The sequence below is a fragment of the Schistocerca cancellata genome, chromosome 1, assembly GCF_023864275.1.
Source record: "Schistocerca cancellata isolate TAMUIC-IGC-003103 chromosome 1, iqSchCanc2.1, whole genome shotgun sequence".
In the NCBI taxonomy this organism is placed as follows: domain Eukaryota; kingdom Metazoa; phylum Arthropoda; class Insecta; order Orthoptera; family Acrididae; genus Schistocerca; species Schistocerca cancellata.
Window position 1 is genome coordinate 776,831,021 of NC_064626.1, and position 25,321 is coordinate 776,856,341.

The 25,321-nt window shown below is 39.5% G+C and overlaps 1 protein-coding gene and 1 long non-coding RNA gene across 4 annotated transcripts in view; one reads left to right on the plus strand and one right to left on the minus strand.

The window, feature by feature from the left end:
• Nucleotides 1-324: 324 nt before the first annotated feature.
• Nucleotides 325-24,630, plus strand: LOC126187332 (uncharacterized). Of its 2 annotated transcripts, none has more exons than XR_007537710.1 (3): nucleotides 325-382; nucleotides 23,962-24,087; nucleotides 24,170-24,630. It is a non-coding gene; the product is annotated as an uncharacterized LOC126187332 (long non-coding RNA). The 2 variants fall into 2 exon arrangements; XR_007537711.1 differs by having other exon boundaries at nucleotides 23,962-24,071.
• The window catches only part of LOC126187322 (differentially expressed in FDCP 8 homolog A), a 94,910-nt gene continuing 91,166 nt past the window's right edge, over nucleotides 21,578-25,321 (minus strand). Inside the window, exon 7 of one of the 2 annotated variants that reach the window (XM_049928338.1) lies at nucleotides 21,578-21,988. In XM_049928338.1, the coding sequence (XP_049784295.1) occupies nucleotides 21,785-21,988 (204 nt within the window). In that variant the 3' untranslated portion in view covers nucleotides 21,578-21,784. The remainder of the gene's footprint in view (nucleotides 21,989-25,321) is intronic. The other variant, XM_049928346.1, reaches the window with a different exon arrangement.

The following is a 25,321-nucleotide window of genomic DNA, read 5'->3' on the forward strand; positions in this document are numbered from 1 at the left end:
ATAGAAACGCAACAAGTACGTGTCATATTAGGAATTTCGGACTCTGTCGCAAGCACAAACAGCGCCATTCCCCGACCAAGTAAAGTTCGCAGTTTAGTGTTGACAACATGCGCAGAACTCAATGCTCACTCCAGAGATATTTCTACCGTATGAAAGCTATGCGGAATCGTAGAACATAAACACAATGAACTTTAGACGAACGATTCACAACAGAGTGGTGTTTATGAAAACCATCCGGAATCTCATAGAACATACACACAATGAACTTTACCCGAACGAATTACAACAGGGCGGTGCTGTAATCGTAGTGTGCAGTCAGTTGGAGATTGCTAGAGTGGAGACTGTGCACTGCAACGAAGTTGGCCGGTCGGTTGATAAGCTGGTGCGTGTGTATAGGGGCATAAAAGTTTGTAGTCCATTCCAGAAAGTTGATGTGATTGTTAGGTTCTGAATGCAGTATTTTCCGTAGGTTAGGTACGGTTCATTTATCTCTCAGTTTCAACAATGCCCTGAACCAGCTCCTTGTTTTATTTTTCTTTTTTATAAAGTCGATGCAAGAAATGCTTGTTCTTGATTGATAGTAATTCCCGTGTTAACGCGCTTCTAGAACAATTGTCATTTCTTGCGTCCTGTGTTTATGTTGTGTCCAAGTACTAATTTCTTTTAGTGTTGTCATTTCTTGCTTCAACACGACACAAACATGGAAAGCAAGATCACAGAATCGAAAAACCCGAATAATGCGATATAAAGCGATTCATAGTGTGAAATGCACAAAAACAGTAAACGTTTTGGTGTTTAAGAGATAAGCTGCAAAATGTTTTATGATAGCATACACAACTAATACCAGCAATAGCATCACGGGAGATCTGTGACAAATGTATAACCATATTATTTTCAATCTTATTATCCTAGACCTATATCTTCCAGCACAGAATGAGTGTTCAAATTATAATACCTGACAAAAAATGAAGCACCCAAAAGGAGAGCAGGAAACGAAATGAAATTTCACAGGTTGGCTGATATGTGATATTGTTTCATTGATTAGAATATCAAGTCAGATTTACAAAACAATTTGTAGCTCAGTATGACTTGCACCACTTCTGGCCTGCATGCATGCATTAATTTGGTTGCCATCAAACCGTTGTACCCTCTCCCGTGGCAAGCTGGCCCACAACTGCTGTAGCTTGTTTCGATGTACTGCCTCTGGGATGGAGTTAAGGCCCAGGCTGGTTCTACTGAGAACAAATCGGGGGATCTGGTAACACACGAGGACGCAGAACGTTTGCGACATATTGCTGTGCAATCAGAATTCCCTCAATGACTACCATTCGTGACCTCAAGCCATACCCAGCGGCTCCCCATACCCAGTGCTGTGCCTAACCAAAACATTCAAAGAATAGGACTTCTCCCCAGATGACTGCCATACTTGCTGATGATGGTCAAATGGGGTAGGGCAGAACTGCAATTCGTTACTGAACAGAATGTGATGCCATTCATCAGCAATTTATTATTCCTTGTTATGATACCACTTCAAATGCAGCTGTTTGTGTTGTTTTGTTAAGGAAAGTATTGGCATGGGGTGGTGGTGGTGGTGGTGGTGGTGGTGGTGGTGGTGGTGGTTCTAAGCCCAATTGTTGATCGTCTCCAATCAATGGTGTGGGATGACATAGAATGCTGCAGGGAGTCCATTATGTCTTCTCGGTTGACAAGTACAGATGTGAAGGGGTTATGATATGAAGCACATTACAACGGTCTTCCCTGGTGGTCAGATGTTGACTGGAGTTGTGACAAAGAGTATGCCTTCCCTCATATTCATATGCAATCCAACACAGGGCCGAATGCCTTACAAATCTGGATATTGTACGATTTGAATGCCTGGCCAAATGTGGACTTACAATGAGGCCACTTTCAAACTGTCAGGTGCTGACAGTGCTCTCTCATATGGGTATGCAGCATCTCTGTGTTCTTCACAGTGATCACTCAACATTGGACATTGTTCATGACCCTTACATACTGTAACCAGCCTGGTAACAACAATAGACACACTCAAGACAAATGTACTCTGGAGGCAATTCCACTTGTCAAAGAGAATTGCAACTGTAACAATTTACATACGCACCACTGGTGCGTACATTTACAAAGTTACCTTGACATTTGACCATTTCTACTGGATGCTTCACAGTGTTTGGTTTAGCCATGCATAACCCCTTAATTCAGTGATATACCTTTAACTGTATATGTAAATCAATGTAAAATATCTGACATCTAATAATTGCTCCTTTGTACATGTAAAAATACCGTTTAGCCAAAAATTCGTATAACCTACACATGAAGTTTACATGAAATAACAATTTTTCGGACAGAAAATAAACAAGAAGTTCCACAGAAGACAGGACAAAGTGCTGTGACATATTTGGGTAATAACAAAACTATAGAGTGGTAGCTTCCATTATGTGGAATTTCTGTCCAGTTTTTCTTAGCAAGTACAGAAAATAAGAAAAACTGTAACACCCAAAAGATGATTACTAGTAGAACCGTTGTTGATGCATTTCTTTTAATCATCATAAGATTACTGTATTATAAATTCTATTCAAGTAAAATTTGTGCTGCTCTTTGTACTGACCCATCTAGTACTGATTTCGGAACTGTTAATTTTTCGCTCATTGAGCTTCCTCTTCACACTTAGCGGCATGAATACTGAACTCATTCAGAGAGAATGAGTTTCGTCGTCCCTACTTGGCTATTAAGATTCAGGTTCCTCAAGCTTTTCCTAAATCACTTCAGGTGATTGGTAGGGTGATTCATTATTTGGTCACAGGCACAGAGTCTTTCTGTTAACTATTTTATTGTTGTTGTTGTATCATTACCAACACAGTACTGTCCCAAATTTTGTGTATGCAGTTTGTGAATCTATATGCAGAAGGGTATTTGGCCATTCCATTTGTTTCCTCTCATCTTTCTGTTTTGTTCTTTCATGTTTTCTTCATTAAATATTAGATTACATAAGTCCGCAAATTATCATGTCCAAATACATTCACGCAGTATGTCTATTTAATAACCGTGTAGTATGCATGTTACATTCCTAAGCAAAGGATGGCAGCCCCTCTCTTTAATAAAAATGAGTCTCTCTTTAATTTAGTTTCTAATACAAGGGGCTCTAAATGGCAGCAGCATTTTATTGTTGAAAAACGTTTTAAATAAAAAGTGTATTAAGGATATAGTTTGCGTGAACAATGCTATTTGTCATGCCAAAAATCTGTTTCTGATAAGATGCAGTGAATCCACTATTTGACATAATATCAAAACTAATCAGTAAGTCCACAATAAAGGAAAAACACAGAAATACAACTGAAAGTGCTAAAATAAAACAATGGAAAGTCTAGGATGGAATAATAACAATATAAAAAATAGTGCTACTCACTACATGGAGGAGGCGTTAAGTTGCAGACAGGCACAATGAAAAATCAGTTTTTTTTATTGTGCCTGTCTGCAACTCAATCTCTCTGTATTGTTGAAAGTGATAAAATTACGTACTTCGTGACCTCTTGCTGTGAGGGGATCAAAAAATACAACTGAGAGTCATTTGGCATTGTCCAACATAACTTTTGATATGAAACCAGTTGCTAGACAGATGAGTGAGAAAAACTGGTCAGTCAGTTATTTATTTGGCAGAAGAATGCATTTCTGTTATTACAAAAAATTGACACACAGGCGTACAATGGGTCTTATTTAAAGGTATTGAAGATATTGATAGCTACTTCCGCTCTTTGTATACAATAAAACATTCTACATAAAGGAAAACATTTAACAGGTAAAAAACCTAAAGCCGCCTATATATTAACATCATACTCATAAAACATTGATTAATTGCTACTTCATGTTCACTATTGTTACACAGCAGTCTACAAAGTGAAAGAACAATCTCAGCTAATTTCTTTCTTTCTTTTTTTCTGTCTGGAGCATAGTCTGACTTCATTCAATAAAAATTATCCACATAGTTCATACTGGAATTGTAATCTTTCAGTGCAAGAGAGCAAGGGATAGTGGTTATTGTTCCGTCTTTATTCCTGTGACTTACTGTGAACACATCTGATGGTGCATGACGTGTAGAAATCATATTGACTGTCCTATTATCCTTCCACCTATAGATACCTATGCCGTCATTGCTAATTCTGTAATCGAGTTCCTCTCTCTCAAGTTCATTTTCCTCCTTGAGTTTTGGCATGTTTTTCTATTGGGATTTATTTTTCCACAAGTGTACAGACCAGGTTCTCAAACAGATCATATGACAAAATAATTGTCCATAAAAATAATATTATTCTTTGCGTGAAGGTCATTGGTTTAATTTAGAACCACTTTCAATCCTGTATAAATATCGGATTTCAAGTTGTATGACAGTTCATCAGATAACATCCATACTTTGTTTCCTCTCTTTATACATTAATCTCTCGTGTACTATTTGAGAGATGATCTGCCTTTGAATTTGCCCATTTCCTCATCAATAGTGAGATCTATTTTTTGGTGTATAGCAATCTTGGAATTTCCTGTTCATATGCTGTAGTAACGGACATAATTTGTCGTAATTCTCATTGCTTCTGTCAGGACCTACAGGATTTTATCATTGAGGTGTAAATTACTCGGTAACCAGCTAAACCTTTTTAGTGGCTTTAGCACATTTCATCAAAAAACTCAAAAATAAGTCAAGTGGTTTTATGTGCAGTTTGCCCTTTATTTATGCAACCACAACATCTTGTCCAGTGAATAATGGAAAGTGATTAACACTTGTTTCCTGGCTCCAGTTTATCATGACTGTTGATGGAACAGCAAGTGACACTGCATTGTTTTCACTTGTCTCATCACTTTCAATGTTGTCCCCAGGATCACTACTACTTGACACATGACTGCAAATAAGACTAGAACTTGCACAATCTGTAGTGAATGTCAGATCATTGTCATCACTTTTATCACTGTCAACATATAAAATGACTTTTATCTTAATAATATGAATATTTATATATGTGTTTGGAGAGAGAGAGAGATTGATTTTTGATTGAGATTTTACTTTAAGCCATAACTGGTACCTGAATTTTGGTTGCTGCCTCCTTAAATGATCAGCTTCTGCACCAGTTAGTGATGTATTATAATTTGGAGGAAGAAATTGTTCGTTAAGATTTAAAGTACGATTCTGTTGGTTACTTGGCCGTATTGCGGATAGCTTTGAGCCCAAGTTTTTGTAGCTTTTCATACCTAAGGGACCACTGTTGTTAAGTAAATAAGATCAAACAGCAATCTGCTTTTCGTGGCACACAAACTTCCTTCAAACTACACGTCCTGCTACATCAAAATTGGTCAGTAGAGTTCAGCACCATACTGTTACACAAGAACATAATACAGTTACTGTAATTAAGAAATTATGAGAGGTTGTTACGTATTGAATGAAAACTATAGAGAATGCACTTCCATTCCTGTATTTTAGTGAACTTTGTACACTTACAATTCTGTTGATTGGTAACCAGTGACAACAATCAATTTTACCTCCTTTTCCAAAAACAAGATATTTCTATTCTTCACTTCAGAAAATTTGTATACATAAATGTTTGGCAACTATTACATATAATTTACTCGGTTTTATCACTGAAATAGTAATTTTCATTAAATGTAACAATACGTTCTGAGCGATGGCCTAACAACACGTCCTCTTTCCACAAGATACAGATTAACAGTCCTCTCTTTTTTTTTTTTTAATCAATTGCCCCTTTCACAACTACTATCATTGCGGGGATTGCACGCTAAAGAGTTATATTGCTGTCCAGCTGCGCTTCATTTCACTTCAAGTACTTTTTGAATCACATTTACATTTACATTTACGGCATTTACATACATTACTGAGCTTCTCAGAATAAAATCAGGCACAAATTAGTTAAAAAAGAGCAATGAGGCTCACATAACATTACAAACACTGTGGTCCCTAGGAGGAATTTCATCAAATAATATTTGGTGACATTCTTTCTCTGTTGTTCTCTTTTGGTGAGACATATTGGATCTACATCTACATCTACATCCATACTCCGCAAGCCACCTGACGGTGTGTGGCGGAGGGTACCTTCAGTACCTCTATTGGTTCTCCCTTCTATTCCAGTCTCGTATTGTTCGTGGAAAGAAGGATTGTCGGTATGCCTCTGTGTGGGCTCTAATCTCTCTGATTTTATCCTCATGGTCTCTTCGCGAGATATACGTAGGAGGGAGCAATATACTGCTTGACTCTTCGGTGAAGGTATGTTCTCGAAACTTTGACAAAAGCCCGTACCGAGCTACTGAGCGTCTCTCCTGCAGAGTCTTCCAATGGAGTTTATCTATCATCTCCGTAACGCTTTCGCGATTACTAAATGATCCTGTAACGAAGCGCGCTGCTCTCCGTTGGATCTTCTCTATCTCTTCTATCAACCCTATCTGGTACGGATCCCACACTGCTGAGCAGTATTCAAGCAGTGGGCGAACAAGCGTACTGTAACCTACTTCCTTTGTTTTCGGATTGCATTTCCTTAGGATTCTTCCAATGAATCTCAGTCTGGCATCTGCTTTACCGACGATCAACATTATATGATCATACCATTTTAAATCACTCCTAATGCGTACTCCCAGATAATTTATGGTATTAACTGCTTCCAGTTGCTGACCTGCTATTTTGTAGCTAAATGATAAAGGATCTATCTTTCTGTATATTCGCAGCACATTACACTTGTCTACATTGAGATTCAATTGCCATTCCCTGCACCATGCGTCAATTCGCTGCAGATCCTCCTGCATTTCAGTACAATTTTCCATTGTTACAACCTCTCGATACACCACAGCATCATCTGCAAAAAGCCTCAGTGAACTTCCGATGTCATCCACCAGGTCATTTATGTATATTGTGAATAGCAACGGTCCTATGACACTCCCCTGCGGCACACCTGAAATCACTCTTACTTCGGAAGACTTCTCTCCATTGAGAATAACATGCTGCGTCCTGTTATCTAGGAACTCCTCAATCCAATCACACAATTGGTCTGATAGTCCATATGCTCTTACTTTGTTCATTAAACGACTGTGGGGAACTGTATCGAACGCCTTGCGGAAGTCAAGGAACACGGCATCTACCTGTGAACCCGTGTCTATGGCCCTCTGAGTCTCGTGGACGAATTTTCGAGAAGAAAATATACTGAATGGAGCCACAAACCACAAAGAAATCCATCTGTGAAGTATAGAAAATTCTATTTGAAAATATAAACAGTTACTTACCAAAAATGCATGACAGTTTCGCGAACAACACCAACAATGCATGAAATATGAGTTTATGTCATAAATATATGGCAAAAGTACTGTTCTGTGATTCTCCTTCCATCTAGTGAAACCTTAGTCATCAGTTAGTTGGTTAGTTTAGAGAACTATCACTCCTGAGCAGTAAACTGAGAAAAATATATGGTTAGCAAAAGTGACCATTGCCCTTTCAGTGCTTCTACAAATGTGTAAGGTTACAATGATGCCCGCCTGTCAAAGAGTTAAGACAAAAGCACTTCATAATTTATTGTGCAAAGAGACTTCTCCAAATTCATTTTTGATATTATATTCATACATAGGCTTGGCAGTTGAAAAGGACCCTCCATCAGTCCAGGTGAAAGCCAGATACTGAGGTGAGTAAGTCTGTATAGTTAGTTTCATTTTGTTTTCCCCCCCCATTGTTTGGCCAAGAAGGGAGAGTTCTCTGAGTCATAATGTCTATTCATGTTTGTCTGGAGAGACTGTTGCAGTTTCTTAGTCAACAACTGATAATTTTGGTCTTTTCACTAAGCAAGGTATCTGCCTTGATGCCACTTCCTATGGCGGAGAGCTCACCTCATAACGCCATCCAGCAAGACCAATGGTCGCCTGTCTTCATGGCTACTACCTTAAGTGTTCATGTTCTAAAGGGTCAAGGCACATATTCCTTAACTGCCACTCGGGCATCGTTAGTGCAATCCCCGCATAGTCAGAGGGTAGTAGTGCAGGTACCTGATTACTTTCCACATGATCTGACTAAACATGCTGTGTATTGGCAACTTTCCTCATATGGCCCGCACTTCAGTAAAAAAGATTTGAAATATTTAGGGTCAAACGTGGATGTGGGGACCAAAAATGAGTTAACAGAAATGAGTATTGTAAAATAATGTTGAGGAGGAAAGGGGAATGGAAAGGGGTGTAATCTGTGTCCTACAGCCAAGCTAGGGTGTCATTCAAGTCTGAAAAAAGATATAGTCAGAGAGTAAGATTGCAGCACCAAAAAGGAAGAAATACCTTAACTAAACAGTTTGGGGCTCAATGCTCCCTGTTTCCATACCCACAAAACAGTTGTGGCCCCCTGATGGAATTCCAAATTAAGAGAGAACAGGCCTTTATTACACAATAAAGTTATTGTTTGGTGTGACACAAACTAATTTTAATATTCAGCTAGACTTATCTGGTGGATCAGCAAATGACCTCATTGAATTGGAAAATAGGCATTGTAAGTATCAGTTTCTGCGGAATCACTACACTGAAATTTAGGCTAAATGATTTATTTCTAAGGAGAATCAGTTCATGGTGGAAACGTTCCAGAGGAAAGAACAAGGAAACTGAAACAAGTATGATCAACCATATATCAGAAAAGGCATAAAAAATACCATAACATTTCAGTACGTAAATACGTGTGTTTTGGGTGTTAGAAACAGCAGCTACCTCATGCCATTCTCTCTGATGTCAACCTATTACAAAACAGATTGCTGAACATATGTTGCAGTGTTCCAAGAACACTGTGCATTATGATAGCCTTTCCAGTTGAGACCACAATTTTTGTGTGTGTGTGCGCGCTAAGGTGAACTAGCATAATTGCAGAGTTTGGGGAAATGAAAATACAGATACCACAAGACTAGACCAGCTTCACAATCTTGTTTACATAGGATTACTGAAAAATTTCTGTTGTAGTTGTCATTCAAAACTTTTTCTTAGCAAGGCAGTGCTGAGTCTTATTCTGCCACATTTATCCCTTGTAACTAAAATGGAAAAGGCAGACATACACCATGGCCATCTTTATCACAGTACTTGAATCCATTACATTTCTTTCAGTGGGAATTTATTGAAGAAAAAGTGTTTCATCGTCATATGCGTGATTCAGGATAAGTGTGGCAACACCAATGATCGAATTGGTCATAACACTAATTGTTTCGATTTTGTGGCAGGAGATCAAATGTCACCTGTACACAATGCTGTAAATGATACTCGTATAGAGTTCTAATATATCAGTGAAAATAAAAGATTTTTTTAAAATAAAATGTAACTGTATAAATAAAAAAGTGTACTCACCGGGCGGTGGCGACAGAACACAAATACGAGGTCTGTTCAAAAATTCCAACTTTGTCCACAAATTTTTTCTACACATGCCTTTTACTTATTGTGCATGCTCTCCTTCAAAATACTCTCCTCCACAATTGATACACCACTCCCAGTGCCATTTCCACTGCTGGAAGTAGTCTTGGTATGCCTCTTGCCGGATTGCGCAAAGTGCCGTCCTCAGATTTTCTTTTATCTTGTCTATCATTGCAAATCTTCATTCTTTTGATGGGGTTTTCAACTTTGGAAATAAGAGAAAGTCTACAGGGGCCAGGTCTGGAGAGCATGGAGGATGAGGCACCACAGTCACTTCGTTTTATGTGCAATAGTCATGCACATAAAATGGATGTATTATCATGATGAAAGGGCCATGACTTGTCTCACCACATTTCAGGCCATTTCCCTCTCACAGTTTCTAGCAGGCATCACAACACTTCCTGATAGTTCTATCAATTAACATTTTGTCCCTGTGGCACAAATTCATGATGAACTAATCCTTCAAAGTGAAAGAAAACTGTCAGCATGGCTTTGACATTTGATCTGACTGATGAGCTTTTTTTGGTCTTGGAGGATCTTTCCTGACCCATTGTGGAGACTGAGCCTTGGTCTCAACATCATAACCGTAGACACACGTCTCTTCACCAGTTATGATTCTCTTAAGTAACATCTCATTGTCATTTAAGAAATCCAATAGCTCTTCAAAGATTGCGAGGTGAAGGTCTTTCTGGTCTTGACTCATGAGCCGTGGATCGAACTTGATGGCAACACAATGTATTCAAAGATTCTGTGTCAGAATTTTAGGACAAGATCCAACTGAAATGTTATGTTCTTCTGCAATGTCTGAGACTGTCTGTCTTTGGTTGGCATGCACAATTCCATTGACATTCCTGACATGAGCATCATCAGTACATGTCAAAGGTCATCCTGAACAAGGTGCATCTTTAACTTCTGTCCAGCCCTTCATAAACCCTGTGAACCATTTGTAACACCAAGTATGGCTTAAGAACTCATCACATGTGATCAAACGTATCCAGGCACCCCAAAAACATACGTTTTTCATATTAGGTGCATTGTGCTGCCACCTACTGCCATGTACTCCATATCATTGACCTCAGTAGTCGGCCGGCCGCGGTGGTCTAGCGGTTCTAGGCGCTCAGTCCGGAGCCGCGCGACTGCTACGGTCGCAGGTTCGAATCCTGCCTCGGGCATGGATGTGTGTGATGTCCTTAGGTTAGTTAGGTTTAAGTAGTTCTAAGTTCTAGGGGACTGATGACCACAGAAGTTAAGTCCGATAGTGCTCAGAGCCATTTGAACCATTTTGAACCTCAGTAGTCATTAGACATTTTGAGAGAGCAGAATTGGTAGCTCAACAAAACTCATGGACTCTGAATGTGGTCAGGTGATCGGGTGTCACCTGTGTCATAAGTCTGCACTCGAGATTTCCACACTACTAAACATCCCTAGGTCTAACTGATTCTGATGTTATAGTGAAGAGGAAACGTGAAGAGACACTTACAGTAAAAAAGCGTACAGGCCAACCTCGTCCGTTGACTGTCAGAGACCGCTGACAGTTAAAGAAGGTTGTAATGTGTAATAGGCAGACATCTATCCAGACCATCACACAGCAATTCCAAACTGCATCAGGCTCTACTGCAAGTACTATGACAGTTTGGCTGGAGGTGAGAAAACTTGGATTTCATTTTCAAGTGGCTGCTCATAAGCCACACATCATGCTGGTAAATGCCAAACGACACCTTACTTGGTGTAAGAAGCGTAAACAATGGACGATTGAGCAGTGGAAAAACATTGTGTGGAGTGACGAATCACGGTACAAAATCTGGCAATCCGATGGCAGGGTGTGGATATGGCGAATGCCCGGTGGACATCATCTGCCAGTGTGTGTAGTGCAAACAGTAAAATTCGGAGGTGGTGGTATTATTGTGTGGTCATGTTTTTCATGGAGGGGGCTTGCACCCCTTGTTGTTTTGCATGGCACTATCACAGCACAGGCCTACACTGATGTTTTAAACACCATCTCATAACCCACTGTTGAAGATCAATTTGGAGATGGCGACTGCATCTTTCAACAGGATCGAGCACTTGTTCAAAATGCACGGCCTGTGGTGGAGAGGTTACATGACAATAACAGCCCTGGAATGGACTGGCCTGCACAGAGTCCTGACCTAAATGCTATAGAACACTTCTGGGATGTTTTGGAACGCCAACTTTGTGCCAGGCCTCAGCAACCGACATCACTACCTCTCTGCAGGCACCCATAGGGAGGGGCCTTGGTCGGAGTGGGTGGCATCAGGGCGGATGACCTGCAATGAAGTATGGTACAACATCTCTTGCTGGTGGCCGGCCGCCAGCAGTCTCTAAGCATTCGAGGGCTCAATTTAATGCAAATACGTATGACCCCAATCAGCTGGTACTGTGACTGTGCATAGGGAGTTACGGGAGTGGGGTAAAATGGTCGAGTGACTACTCATATGCCAACATTTCTCTTGTCAATGCTAACCGATGCTTGAGGTGGTGTAAAGAGACACACCACTGGACAATGGATGACTGGAAATGGGTGATAAATCACAGTATACCTTGTGGCAATCCAATGGAAGGATTTGGGCGTGGCAAATGTATGAACGTTAGGTGCCATCATGTGTAGTGCCAACAGCGAAGTACTGAGATGGTGGTGTGACAGTATGGAGGGGGGGATGTTTGCTTGGGGTTAGGGTGTGGTCCCCTCATTGTGTCTAAGAACACAGTAAATGTGGAAGGATATGAACACATTTTACAGCTTCATGTACTGTATATAGTAAAGGAACAGTTCGCAGACAATGATTGTATCAGCATGACAATGCACCTTGTCTTAAAGCAATATCTGTAAGGCAATGATTTGTGGATGATGACATTCTTTAAATGAATTGGGCTACCCAGAGTCCCAACCTGAACCCAATGGAATTCCTTTGGTGCAAGTTAAAATGTTGCCTTCACTCCAGACCCCAGCATCCATCTTTGCCTTCTCTGGTTTCAGCTGTTGAGGAAGAATGAAGTGCCATTCCTCCATCAACATTAAGACTCCTCACTGAAAGTGTCTCCAGTAAAGTTCAGGCCACCATAAAGATGATGAGTGGACACACCCCACTAATAAGTGTCCAGGTACTGTTGATCAGATGGTGTACTTTGGTCCTAAAAGCAGCTCATTATTCAAGTACACACATTTTCATTAACTAGGCAGAAGCCATAAAGAGCTAAGCTATAAGTAACATATTAGCTTAAGACAGAAAGCTGAAGCAGTTATTGGTAATCAGCTCCATCTACTCTGTTGAAAAATTTGTCAGCAAGACCAGTTGCTATGTGGTAGTCTCAGCTCTAAATACTTCCATGCTAGGGATCTGGAAACATTGTGGCAGAGATCTGCCGGGAACCATAGGAAACAACCTGAGGCAAGGTCAGTATGCACCCAGCTGGTGACCCGGCGAGATGGGATTTGTAAATGTGTATGTGGTTATACAAGTAAACTGTGTGCTGCTATATATATAAAAGGAAATGTTCTGACTGATTCACTCACTCATCATTGTCCAGCCCTAACTGCTAAAGATAGAAACTTAAAATTTGGAGAGAGTAGAGATTTTATACTGTGGGTGTTGTTTAAGAAGGGGTTTTTGTGAAATTCCACCCCTTAGTGGGTGAAGTAGGGGATGAAAGGTGTTTTTTTATTATGTTGTTATGAAGACAATTTTCAACCCAGGACTACCAAAATAAGTATTTAGTTTCTTGGTCAGAATTAAAAAATATGTGTTTCAGTATTTTTGGAAAGTCAGTCCCTTACGGCTTGAAATAGTGAGTGAAAATTTTTTTAAAAATAAATCATTATTAAAGAACTATGAAAGCATTTTCAAAGTTGCTTGTATGAAAACTGATACTTGACATCTCGGTTAGAAATAAATATGTGTTGGGGGCATGAAAATTTGTATGGAAATATCACCACAAGAACTCAAAAGGCAGGACTGACGAAAACTTATGACGTCAGCTACTGGAATCACTTTTTCGTCATAAGTACATTCGAAAAAGACCATACTTCTATGGCCTTAATTGCCATGAAAAATTTAGAAATTGATGCAATTTGTGAACTAAATAAAGAACACTATTTAACAGTCATCATAGCAAATCAGCTTTGGCAGAATTGTATAGAAAAAGAAATTTAACTTCGATACATTAACTTTTCAGTAGGCCTATATTTGTAAAATTATTTTCATTGTAATTACTAAACAAACTAATTATTACGGATGACAAAGTAGATAACCACATTTAAATGTGATTCTGTGTACAGGAATATCTGTTTGAGAGGACCAGGTGTACTGTTTCTAGATTGCTGATTTGTACATTAACAACATGCATAAGAGTATATAAATTCAATTAAATTTTTATACCATGTGTCATTTTATTAAATTTTAATACCCTACCTGCAACTTAGTTTGCGTAGATTTGCTTAGACTAGATACATATGAACAATGGGCATTAAAAAAAAAAATTAAAAAAAAAAATCTTTGCAGACCATACAGTCTATGCGAACAAAGCAGTGGGTGCTAAGCTAGCTTTTTCTGTACATGTATTTACTCTCAAAAAAATGGTGACCCCGACATGAGGATGGAAATTTTGTGAATACAATGGGTAGCCACCAAAAATTCATGAGTTGCAAGACCAGCAATCTGTAAGTGCCAACAGGGTGCAAGACATGACACCAACAGCCTGCTATCATTAGACTGAATTTGAAGCAGCTAACGGTGCAGCTACACAACAGTTAGCTCAGTGCCATTTGCAGAATCTTCAGCTGCAAGAGTAGCAGCACCTGCTGTACCAAAAGCAAGAATTCCTACATGATTAAGAGCATCTGCATCTGTAGGAGGTTAACACCTTACAAAAGAAATACCATGAGCAGCTGCAATTAACACTAGACCACTACCATGGTAAAACTGCTACAGTGCAGCAAAGCTCACTGCATATATGCCAGCAACACAGAGTTACGTTCAAAGAAAGGCCAGTCGCTGTAACAATGGACAGTGTGGGTTAGCTACTACCTCCCTGCAATAATAAGCCCACCTCATTTGTGGCATCCAGACGCAGAAGTACATTGTGTGGCTATCGAAGCATTGCCGCTCTAGACTGTGTCACGTCAAGAGCCATTTCACCGCTACTGGCATTACAAAGTACGCAACAAAATATAATTATATCACAGCACTTTTAGACAGCTGAAGCAATCTCAAAGTGAGCTATTTCATTATGAAACCGCTAGTGACAGACAGAGACAAGTGGCTTAAACAAAAGATCATGCAGTGGCTATAACCAACCCCCCTCCCCCCCTTTCTCTCTCAGCTGCTTTACAAGGAGGATCTGGGGACACAAAACCAAAATTTAGCAGGCAACTCTCGAAGCACATGGAGGATGGAGAATCTCACCCTCAGCCCATAGGAAAATGAAATGCACTGCTTCAAATAGATCTGGCAGCATTCAATCCTCACCCACACCTGACCAAGAGAAATGGTTTTACCACAGGCAATCCAGATGCTGGACATGTGCATGCACATCACTGTTTTTCTGGTCACGAAACACGAGTGCATCCCCTGCAGCCAACAGGTGAGTCTGCAAATAGCAGCAATCCAGATAACAACCGCAACAGCTGGTGGCGACAGATAAAACTGCTGAGGTACAGTTTTTGTTGCCACATGCTCTGACGTGTATACCTGTGGGTACTCTTGTTGCAGCAGATGCCATTCAACACATTTCAGTCTCACAGCAGCAAATAGTTCTCCCCCAACAACCTATGGCTGGATGACATTAAAACTAAAACTAGGCTTGCAGACAGCTTTCAAGTGGAACTTTATCATTGCTAACATCGCCTGCCTGGATTTTCATACACACCTTCAGTAAGAAGGACTGGGTAGCTAAATCAGCACACTGATCTGACTGTGCATTTCATCACGCGATCACCTCCACTCTTGCCCCTGCATCGAATGTGTGTCCAGCAGGTGCGCTGGTGCCTCTATGCAATGTCTTGGTTCTGGCAAACGTTGAATCACCGAGGCAGAATTCATCGCAATGGGGCAGGCACAGAACATCTGTTGGGAAGCACATGGGCGTACCGCTGCACTTGGTGGTTGACAGCCATGTGCAGATTAGAGAGCACGGTACTGGATGATTTCTGATATTATCCAATGCGAAATGTTGGAGATTTTGTGTGTCATGGTTCTAGATGCATCTCCCCCCCCCCCCCCCCTCCCCCAATAACCTTGCTGGGACACACAATCTGGCCCAGTGAATACAATGCAAGATCAGGCCTGTACAATGTGTCAAATGGTAAACCTGCTGAAGAGTCATTCTACATCCTGTGACAACATACACAGTAGTGGCGATTGATCTTGACACTGAACACCTTGCACAGTCTTGAGCAGTCTGTGCACAGAATCTGCTCCACCATGTCAGCTTTCCTCTTGACCAGTCCTGGAGCACTCTTGGAATAGGGTACACATTGGCATCACAGGCCCCATTTTAGGAAGCACATGTTTGCTGGTAGTAGGTGTGCTGTCAAACTTGTTGCATGTAGCCAAACTATCATCCACTACACTGACTGCAGCTGTTTGAGCATTTTCAGTCATTTTTGCTATTGAGGGTTCCCGCCGGATACTTTTATCTGATAGTGACAGCAATTTGTGTTGCAGGAGTTAGAGGCTTTCTCCATTTGCAACATTATACAGTATCGGCTACTGCCCCATTCCATCTAGCTTCTACCCCAGGTGGAGTGGTTTGTGTGAACTTTCAAGACACAAATGCTGAAAGCCATGTCTACCTTGTCACGTGATGATACACTGTCTAGTTTGCTCGCCATGTACCGAGCAACACCAGTTTACAGTTGCAGTTTGTAGAATGACTGCATGGCTGCTAGCAATGGAGCCTGTTAGATTTGTTACTCCCAAGTCCTGTGCCCCAGAACATCACTGCCTGCCATGTTTTCCCTTGTGGGGCCACTGTTTGGGTCTGGTCTTTTGGCAGGCAGCAGGTGTAGCTGCCAGGTGTTGTTGTGGCCCACAAAAATCAGCATTTGCTTGGTGGTAGACGATGGTTGGGGGCAGCTGGTACATCATTCCAGTCAGCTGTGACCACTACCCATGTGGCCTGCAGCCAGGTGACATGGTCTGTCATGGCACTTTTCTGGTGGGAAGTTCCCACTTTTGGCAGCATGCATACTCACTGCCCTCCTGTTGCACCCTCCGCTGTCCTCCTTTTGCCATTGGGCTATAGTACCAGCAGCAATCACCCCTGTGCTTCCCGTCACTGAGCACATACGGATTTGGAGCCTCACCCTCCTGTCACCACTTGCCCATGGATGAGTCCTCACCCCTGCTGGTGCAAGAAGGCTGGCTGTTACACCAGCGTATGACTTCTTCCACCATTCCTCCAGAATAAGCTGAGTCACCTTTGCCTGCGTCAGTGATGGACACGTGCCGGGGAATCTTTTGCTCTCTCCAGTTTTGTGAAGGCGGTCACCATACAGCCCTGGTCATTTCTGGCCCTACGTGGGATTTCAGGTGGGAGGGATATTGTGTCCTCTCCAGTGCACATACAGATTGACCACATCTCAAGTGTTTTTCCCTTTCTGGAGCCAAATCCACGGTTTTTAGGTCATGCCTCCACCATTGGCTAGAGTAGTGATATTTCTGCCAATTGGACAGCTTTGTGGCATTGTCATGCCTGTGCAGATACAAAAAGCCCAAGCAGCTATCCTTGCACAAGAGGCCATGTTCCCAGTTTGAAATCACGGCCGTAACTTATTGCCAGCTGAGCATAAACATATCAAAGAGCATCCAACCACAGATTTTTGTTATGAAAAATGAACAAAGTTACAACTAATGCATCTTCATGCATAAAATGTCAAAAATTATTACAATATGTTCCATAAAAAATTGACCAGTTGTAAGAACAGAATAAAAATAGTATTATAAAATTATAAGTTAGTTGTACAAGAGTAATGTTAGTAATAGTGACATATTGGAACCTCATATGAAATGTAGAATAATAAAGAGTAGCATCTGTGCTGTACTTTGATTAAAATAACTTTGTGATGGACATTTCAGTAAGCTCAGTGGTAGCGGCCTGTCACAAAATAATTGTAGTTCTTTCTTGAGCACCATATGCTCGTTGTGCTGCCTGTTCTGTAGGTGCATGCAGAGAGCCTTGTCTAGTGTGGCTGGCTGCATTGTGACAACACTGTTCCCCCCTCCATGCCACCGCAGTCTGTCAATAAAAAGGTTATTTTATTCAAACTGTATACCATATATCGTCTAACCGCATTTATACTCAGCATACACATGCACACCTGTGCACCTACACACACAGTAATTGCATGTGTGTGTATGTGTGTGTAGCTGATCAAAAGATTTCTTCCAAAAGCTATCAATAATCACTAGATCATTAAAGAGGCTTCTTCAAGATGATCTGCTTTACACAATATTCTTACAGCACACTTCTGTTTAACAAATCCTTTTTTGACCTTAGCTACATTGCCCCAGAACAGTAAGTGAATGTTTGTTAGTAATCCCATCTGCTGGTCAACGCCAGCAGAAGTGCAAAACTGAGCTTTCTGGTTAACTTATCCAAGTGCTAATGCAACCTCAAATTGTTATACATCTGGAGGTCTAAGAACTGTATATATGGAGCCTCGTGTAGTGGGTATGCTATCTCTGGGACCTGTGAGGTTCTTTTTTTTGGGGGGGGGGGATTGCACAATATGAGTCTTTGTTTGATTAAGGGTTAATATTTTTGCTGTGAGCCATTTATAAGCTTGCTCCATTACAGAACTGGCTCGATTAACTCTGCGAAGCCCCCATTGCAGTTTGGACAGCTTATGCTGAGGGGCAATCACAAGGGGGATTAATAATACTAAAGTTTTAGGAAAAGGAGGCGAAATATTAGATAGGTTAATTGTATGTTACAGATAATTTGTGTAAAATGGAGAGAGAAAAACGGATGAGCTGAAATCAGACTTAGTAGCAGAGGTTTATGAAGCAAAATTAAAACAGGATGAAGTTTTCTGTTCAGGCAACTATAGGATAGTAAGTACTGCATTAGTGAATTGTGTTATGAATACTGGCATCTATACATGAACTACAAGGAAACTTGAAATGAAGAGGCGTGTGCTGTACAACGTTGTTAGAATTTGAATGCACAGTGAAAACTACAAAATTATTTGAAAGAATAGCTTAGGACAGAAGTGAATGGAAAACCATTACAGGAAGAAGGGCCATATCAGTAACACGTTTACAGGCATCCAAGAATGGTTAACTTCATAAAAGGGAAAAATAATTGGGTGCTGATGAGTAAGATACATAAAAGAGGTTTTCAGGAGTAATGAAGGATTTTAAGTATATTGGACGTTCATGAATCAGTCAGTTCATGCCAATAATGAATATCATACTAGAAGTAATATATAATAAACTATATTTTGTAATGTCTCACACGAAATAAAATTGGGATGATTAAGAACTCGCAAAGAATTTGTTATTAATTAAAATTGTATGTAACCGTTTGATTAGTGACAGCTGTACTCTCTCTCTTCGTCAATACACAAAATTATGTAATATTGCTAATACATATTAAAAATATAGAAATGGAAACAAGTGCAAGACATTTTATGTCCATAGTGTTATGCAGCCTGTTTGAAGTTGAAGCATGACACTGCTTGTATGTTAATATGTTAAGCTGCTTGTTTGAGTGTCTATTTTTATTTTAACCAGGCTGGTATCAGGCTATGTGCCCATCTTCAGTAGTCCTGCTGAAGATAAATTATGAATAATACTGTAAGCTATGGGATGCATTCAAAATTTTGGGGTAAGTTGTTCAGGCACATATAATTTATTTTTGTGCTGCCCTAGAATTTCTGTAGATTTTTTGAAATTTTACTGTAATTTTTAATTAGTTTTCAGTACATCCTCATTTGTAACAGATGAGGCAGCAGGACTTTTCATTAGCTGCGATTTAGTTTGCCATCAAAGTGATCAGTATTGTAAGTTTGTGCATGTTATTTTCTGCGACTTACAACATGTGCACATGCATTTTATTTAATTACTTTGGTTATTTTGATTATTAATAGTAAAAAATTTTAGTACGTAGGTAAAAATTTCTATTGGATTTTGGATGGGCAATTGGAGGACCCCTGCAATAAATTCTTCAGAGGTGCAAATAAGAGCCTGCTTATGGCATGATAAATATTATGTTCAGGAAGCTCTCCCACCAAGTTTCATATCTTTGGCACAAGCTCACAAAATTCTTCATATGGGCAAAAGCATCAACTTCCTTCATGAAGTGTGCCAAGATTACACTCGCATAAAATGTCATGAAACCTTCAGTTTCCCTTTGGTGAGCACCAATGTGGAAGCTCTTTTTGTTGAGGACCAGCATGGAGAGCTGCAGGCAATGCTAGAACAAGCTTACTGTGAAAAGTCTTGTCACATTTTTGATGTTCTCAACATTCAGTACAAATTTATGGGCCACCTACAAGCTGCAAGGAGGTACATCCTGCTGTGGCTTCAGACATCTTACAGAGTTATTTGCACCAGAGGTGGCAAAATCTGCCTCACTGTTGTATCATCACTGTTTATCTGGGTTTCATGATCCTGCCATTTGTTCTACTAATGCCCACTGTACACACATTTTTCAGAGACTGGATGTGAGCTTACTTCAGATGTCAAAATGAGATACTGGCTGAAACTTTTTCAGTAGGTCCAGTAGGAATGGTTATTGCTGTGAACATGTCATCCTACTTGATGCTGTTAAATGCTCTTTGGTGAGCTAAATTCACACTAAGCCTGGCCATCAGGCAACAACCAATAGCTGCTAAGCAGACGAGATGCCTACCTGGAATAAAACCCGTACCGTGGAGATTACATTTCCTTACCTCTGAAATGGAACATTTTGAGCATCAGGTGCAACACTAAACACTGTTTAAGGTGTTGGAATGCTCCTGCGAGGTATTCATCAAGTAAGTGTAACAAACAGAAGGCTTGGATGATGTTATTAGAGCACATGATACATTCAGGACAACAATTCAAATAGGGGTCTTCCTAGACAAAGGACTTTGGCAGCCAGCTGTGCTCTGTGCACAACCTGATGTTACAGCTGCACAGCCTAGAAGAACAGCTGCATGATACAGCATCAGTGGAGCTGGAAGCTCATAAGGAACTGAAAAGCTATTTGAAAAGGTTGACACAAACATTAAAACAAAGGAAAAAGAATCTAAATAAGTTTACAAATAAGTACCAGTGTCACATGTGCACTCAATTGAGTGTACTGGCAAAAAGCTATCAAAATCTGGTGAAGTAGTTTCTGCTCATGTTGACGAGTCAATCAGAACTAACGTTGCAAATATTTAGCTTCCATCTTGACTTCACTGAGCATTAACAAAGAGCAGGTTATGGGCTAACTTCATCTCTTTGTTATACAATCTGTGTTTGTACTAATTGTATTATATATATTTTACTATTAATAACCAAAACTACCAAAGCACTTAAACAAAGGAAATATGCACATTACATAAGTTACAGAAAATAACACACACGAACCTATAATATTGTACAAGAAAATACATCACTGGTAATGTAAAGCACATTGCCTCACCTATAGCACAGCAAGGAGCAGCTAAAAATGAATTAAAAATTAGATTAAAATTTCCAAAAAATCTATCCAAATTCTATGAGTGCACAATAGTAAATGATACAAAAGTACAGGGCAACTTAACCCAAAATTGTGAAACGTCCTGTAGCACATGGTATTATGTATTTTCTGTGTTATTGCATGTTGTCTGCAGGACTACTGAAGATTTATGTGTAGCCCAATACCAGTGTAGCAGAAATAAAATTAAACAACAAAACAAGGAGCCTTGTCTATGCGTATACAAATAATGTCATCCATCAAGTGCAAGATACAAACAAATATTTTGGTAGCAATGAATTCTTGCCATTTACACTAATAAAAAGACTTCATTCAGAATTTGAGCAACAAAGTGCACCCCCCCCCCCCCCCCCCACACACACACACACATACACACGAGAGAGAGAGAGAGAGAGAGAGAGAGAGAGAGAGAGAGAGAGAGAGAGAGAGAGATATTGTACATTAATTTTCTGACTATAGAAGCAATTTATACAAAACAAATTATACATTTATTTTTTAAACTACATACAATGCAAATGACATAGAAACAATTCAATTCTTTTCTTAGCGATCAAAATCTAAATTTCAAAAACTTTTAAGCAATTGTTAATATTAATTATTACAAGGGTTCACAGAACACATGGAAAACAAAGGATAATGAAGACTGTTAAACTTTCCATTGATATAAAAGATTTAAGCCTTAATCACTGTCACTCGAAGCATCCTTCTGCTTTGCACGCTCTTCGAGTCGTAAACACTTAGGACACTGCTGATTTTTTCTGCTCCAACAGTTGCGATGGAAAACAGTAGAGCACTTTATGCAACTTACAGCAGAAGAGTCAAAAGGAAATATCACTTGGTCTTCTTCACAAAGTTCACATACATAGCCTCTGCCATAACATACCTGTAATGGACAAAATAAATTAAAAAATGCTCGAAACAACACATTAAATTCTTTGAGCATAGCAATAATTGCTCTTCAAATATTTCTTCACAATATTATATACTCATTTTATTACAGAATATCTTTGCACCGTAAGATGTGACTGAAATACAAGGATCGTTTAACAATAACTTCAATGAGCCAGAAAGAATATTGCCAAGATCTTCGATTGCATGTGCTAAAAATTTCAAGCTTCTGTTGCCTTAAATGAAAGAATTATAGCTGTGAGTGCACAGAACTAGAAACACTTAAAATGATTAAATATCATTTGTTGACAAGCTTAATGTCAATGGAGGGTCATGTTAGGTGATCATCCCTATCACAAGTGGAGAAGTTAAGCTTTTGAAGATATTCTGTCTTCTTCATCAGGTGCTGACTGACTGCTGTGTTTATTAAATGGCAATGATCTGGTAAAGTGACAGGTGGGAAGTGGTTAGTGAAGAGACTGCAGGCCCCTAATCCCGCCATATCACTGGGTAAGGATTATTGGATGGAAATGGGAATCAAGTTTTAATTTTGGCTCTTGGTAAAAACTCTTATTTTAGTGTCTCACCACAGGCTCCACTACGATTGCAGCCAATTTCTCTGTTAAATTTACTAGAGATAATTAAATTTCTTTTATTACAATGTCTCAGGAAGATGAAGCATGAGGTAAGATCTTTGTATCTTCAGTGAAGATCTTTGTGTCACTCACATTGACTTTATCAAGTTTCTGAACTACATATGATCTTTATGTTCAGTACAGTTCTCGTACACAGTGAAGACTGCTGCCCTATATAATATTCAGCACATTTAGACAGAATGTTGTAAACATCAGGTACTCTCATCCCAAGATTGTCTTCTATTGAATGCAGTTTCCTTTAATTTTCTGTTGGAGATGCTCTACAGAAATGAAGGCATGGTATTTGATTATCTTTTCTCATTAGCTGAGTAGGTGTTGGCCTTTGTTTACTTTTGAACACAGGTCAAATTTGGAGCAGTTTATTTATGTTTCTTTATTCTGAACACATGCTATAAACTTTTTTAATCAGATTGCAGAATACTGTGATCTGAAACAGTCTTTGAGTTCTGTATAGTAAATTGTTTACGATAGAATTCTTTTGGGCTGGGTAGTGGAAACTCCATTCTTTTAAATAGAGACCAGTATGTGTTGGAGTCTATAAATGGAATGGCCCAGCCAGCAGTCCAGCTTTTGTTCAACCACTAGATCCAAAAAGGGCACTTGTTCTCTGTTTTTACTCCAATTGTGAATCTGATGTTCAAGTGTACAGAATACATATGCTCAAAGAACTGTTTTAGCACATCCGTTCCACGGGGCTAGATTAAAAACTTGTCATCCACATATTGATAAAAACACGTTGGATGGAGGGAACTAAAAGCAGGTTGGATGGAAAGAACAGAGTGTAACCTTAAAACTTAGCAATGGCAATAGATAAAGGTGAGTCTAGAGCTATGCTGCCAATAATTTTGTAATATTTTCCAATATACAGAAAGTAAGCAATTCTCATAATAAGGTGCTGGAAGACTCATGGTGTGAGGTGTGAAAGGCCAACTAAAAGATCCAACATGTGTGCTTTTTGCACCTTGATAAATAATACCACAAAGTCATTTGAGGCTACATGTATCCCCCTGATTATACCAACATATTCCTTAAGGTACTGAAAATACGAAAGCTGACCTTCAGCACAAGTAGCTTGGTAAAATGTTACGTCAACCAAATAGCATGTACAATTAGTCTGAGAGGTACATAAAATTGTATTTTTTCGCAGACTGTACAGGTACGGTCTGAGCACTCTTGTAGCATAGGATATAAGAACTTAAATTTTTCACCAGCAAGGCTCGAGCTTTTTCAGAAACAGCATTGTCTTTCTATAAACACTACTGCAAAAGGATGTTGCATTTGTATGTTTCATGTAAATAGGGGACAAAACAAGTCTTCAGCATGGATCAGCAGATACAATTTTAGAGACTGCAATGAGACGAAAATATCAGCTTGGATGCAGCTACAGAGGTTCCATCAATGAAGCCAACATCCTCGGAAGAAGTATTAAGACAACAATGTAAACAAGTTTTATGAAATAGAGTTCCATTCTGTGTTCTCAGAGTTTTTCAAGGTGGCATGCTTCTGTAAAATCTTTTCAGTGTACAAGCTACTTTACTTCACGGAGCTGTGCCAAATCTGCCTCCCGTGCATGGCATCACTCCAGCCCTTTCTCGAAGGTTCCACATGCTGCCATTACATCTCTACAAGAAGAAAACCGTGCCAGCCTCAACAGCCAGTGATTTCAACTACTGATAATGGTGGCAGACAGCTATAAAAAGCCCAAATGTTTATTTGAAGTGATGTGGGTTGTAAACCAAGCAGATGTTATTAAAGTTCTGTTTTATTTGAGTTCCCCTAGGGTTCAGATGCTGTCAACCTGCAGAGTGTCATTTGTACATACTGTGAAGAGAAAATAGAGAACACTTTACAGACAGTTAAATATGATGAACTCCTATTTAAATAACTTGTAGTGTCAATGAGGAATAATCAATATTAGGTGAAGGGGACTGATTGCCTGGAAGGTGCCCACAGTGGCAATAAGATCCTAGTCATATCCAAGTAAGATACATAAAGAAAATCTATAGATGTTGCAAAACATCAACACAAGATGTACAAAAAGAATAAAAAATTCAGTCAGACTAAACCAGAACAGTCCTGGCAATCAGTGCTATGACCAAAGTCTACTAATTATAAAAATAAAATGGTTACAGATTATGAATGTTTATTGTTGTCATTACAACTGTGAAGTGACATTATGTGGGCAAGAAAAATGTCAAAATCTTTATATATATATATAATTCTACTGTACGTGTGTATGTCACTGAACTACTCGTAAACAGCTGGACTGATTTGAATGAATTTTTTTGTATGCGTTTGGGTGGCACCCTGGATGGTTTAGATTCACAAATGATCCCGCCAGATGGCGCTGCAGTCGGTATCTAGGTTACTTATCCATACTGCAACTAAACGGCTGGATCGACTTGAATGAATTTTTGTGTATGCATTCAAGTGGGGGCCTGGAAAATCTACATTCTTAAATCAGCATGGTAGGTGCCGTTGCATTTTTGTGTGCAATATTGAGTGTATTATATTCAGATATAAGTTACAAGCATAGGATTTAGTTTATTTTTCGACATTTTAATTTGAGTGTATTATATTATGTGGGTTTCCTTATTTTGACATTTTCATTTTTTTTACAGTGTCTTCTGATATTTCAGGTGTCGCATTACAGTGAATATTAAGTGTATTAT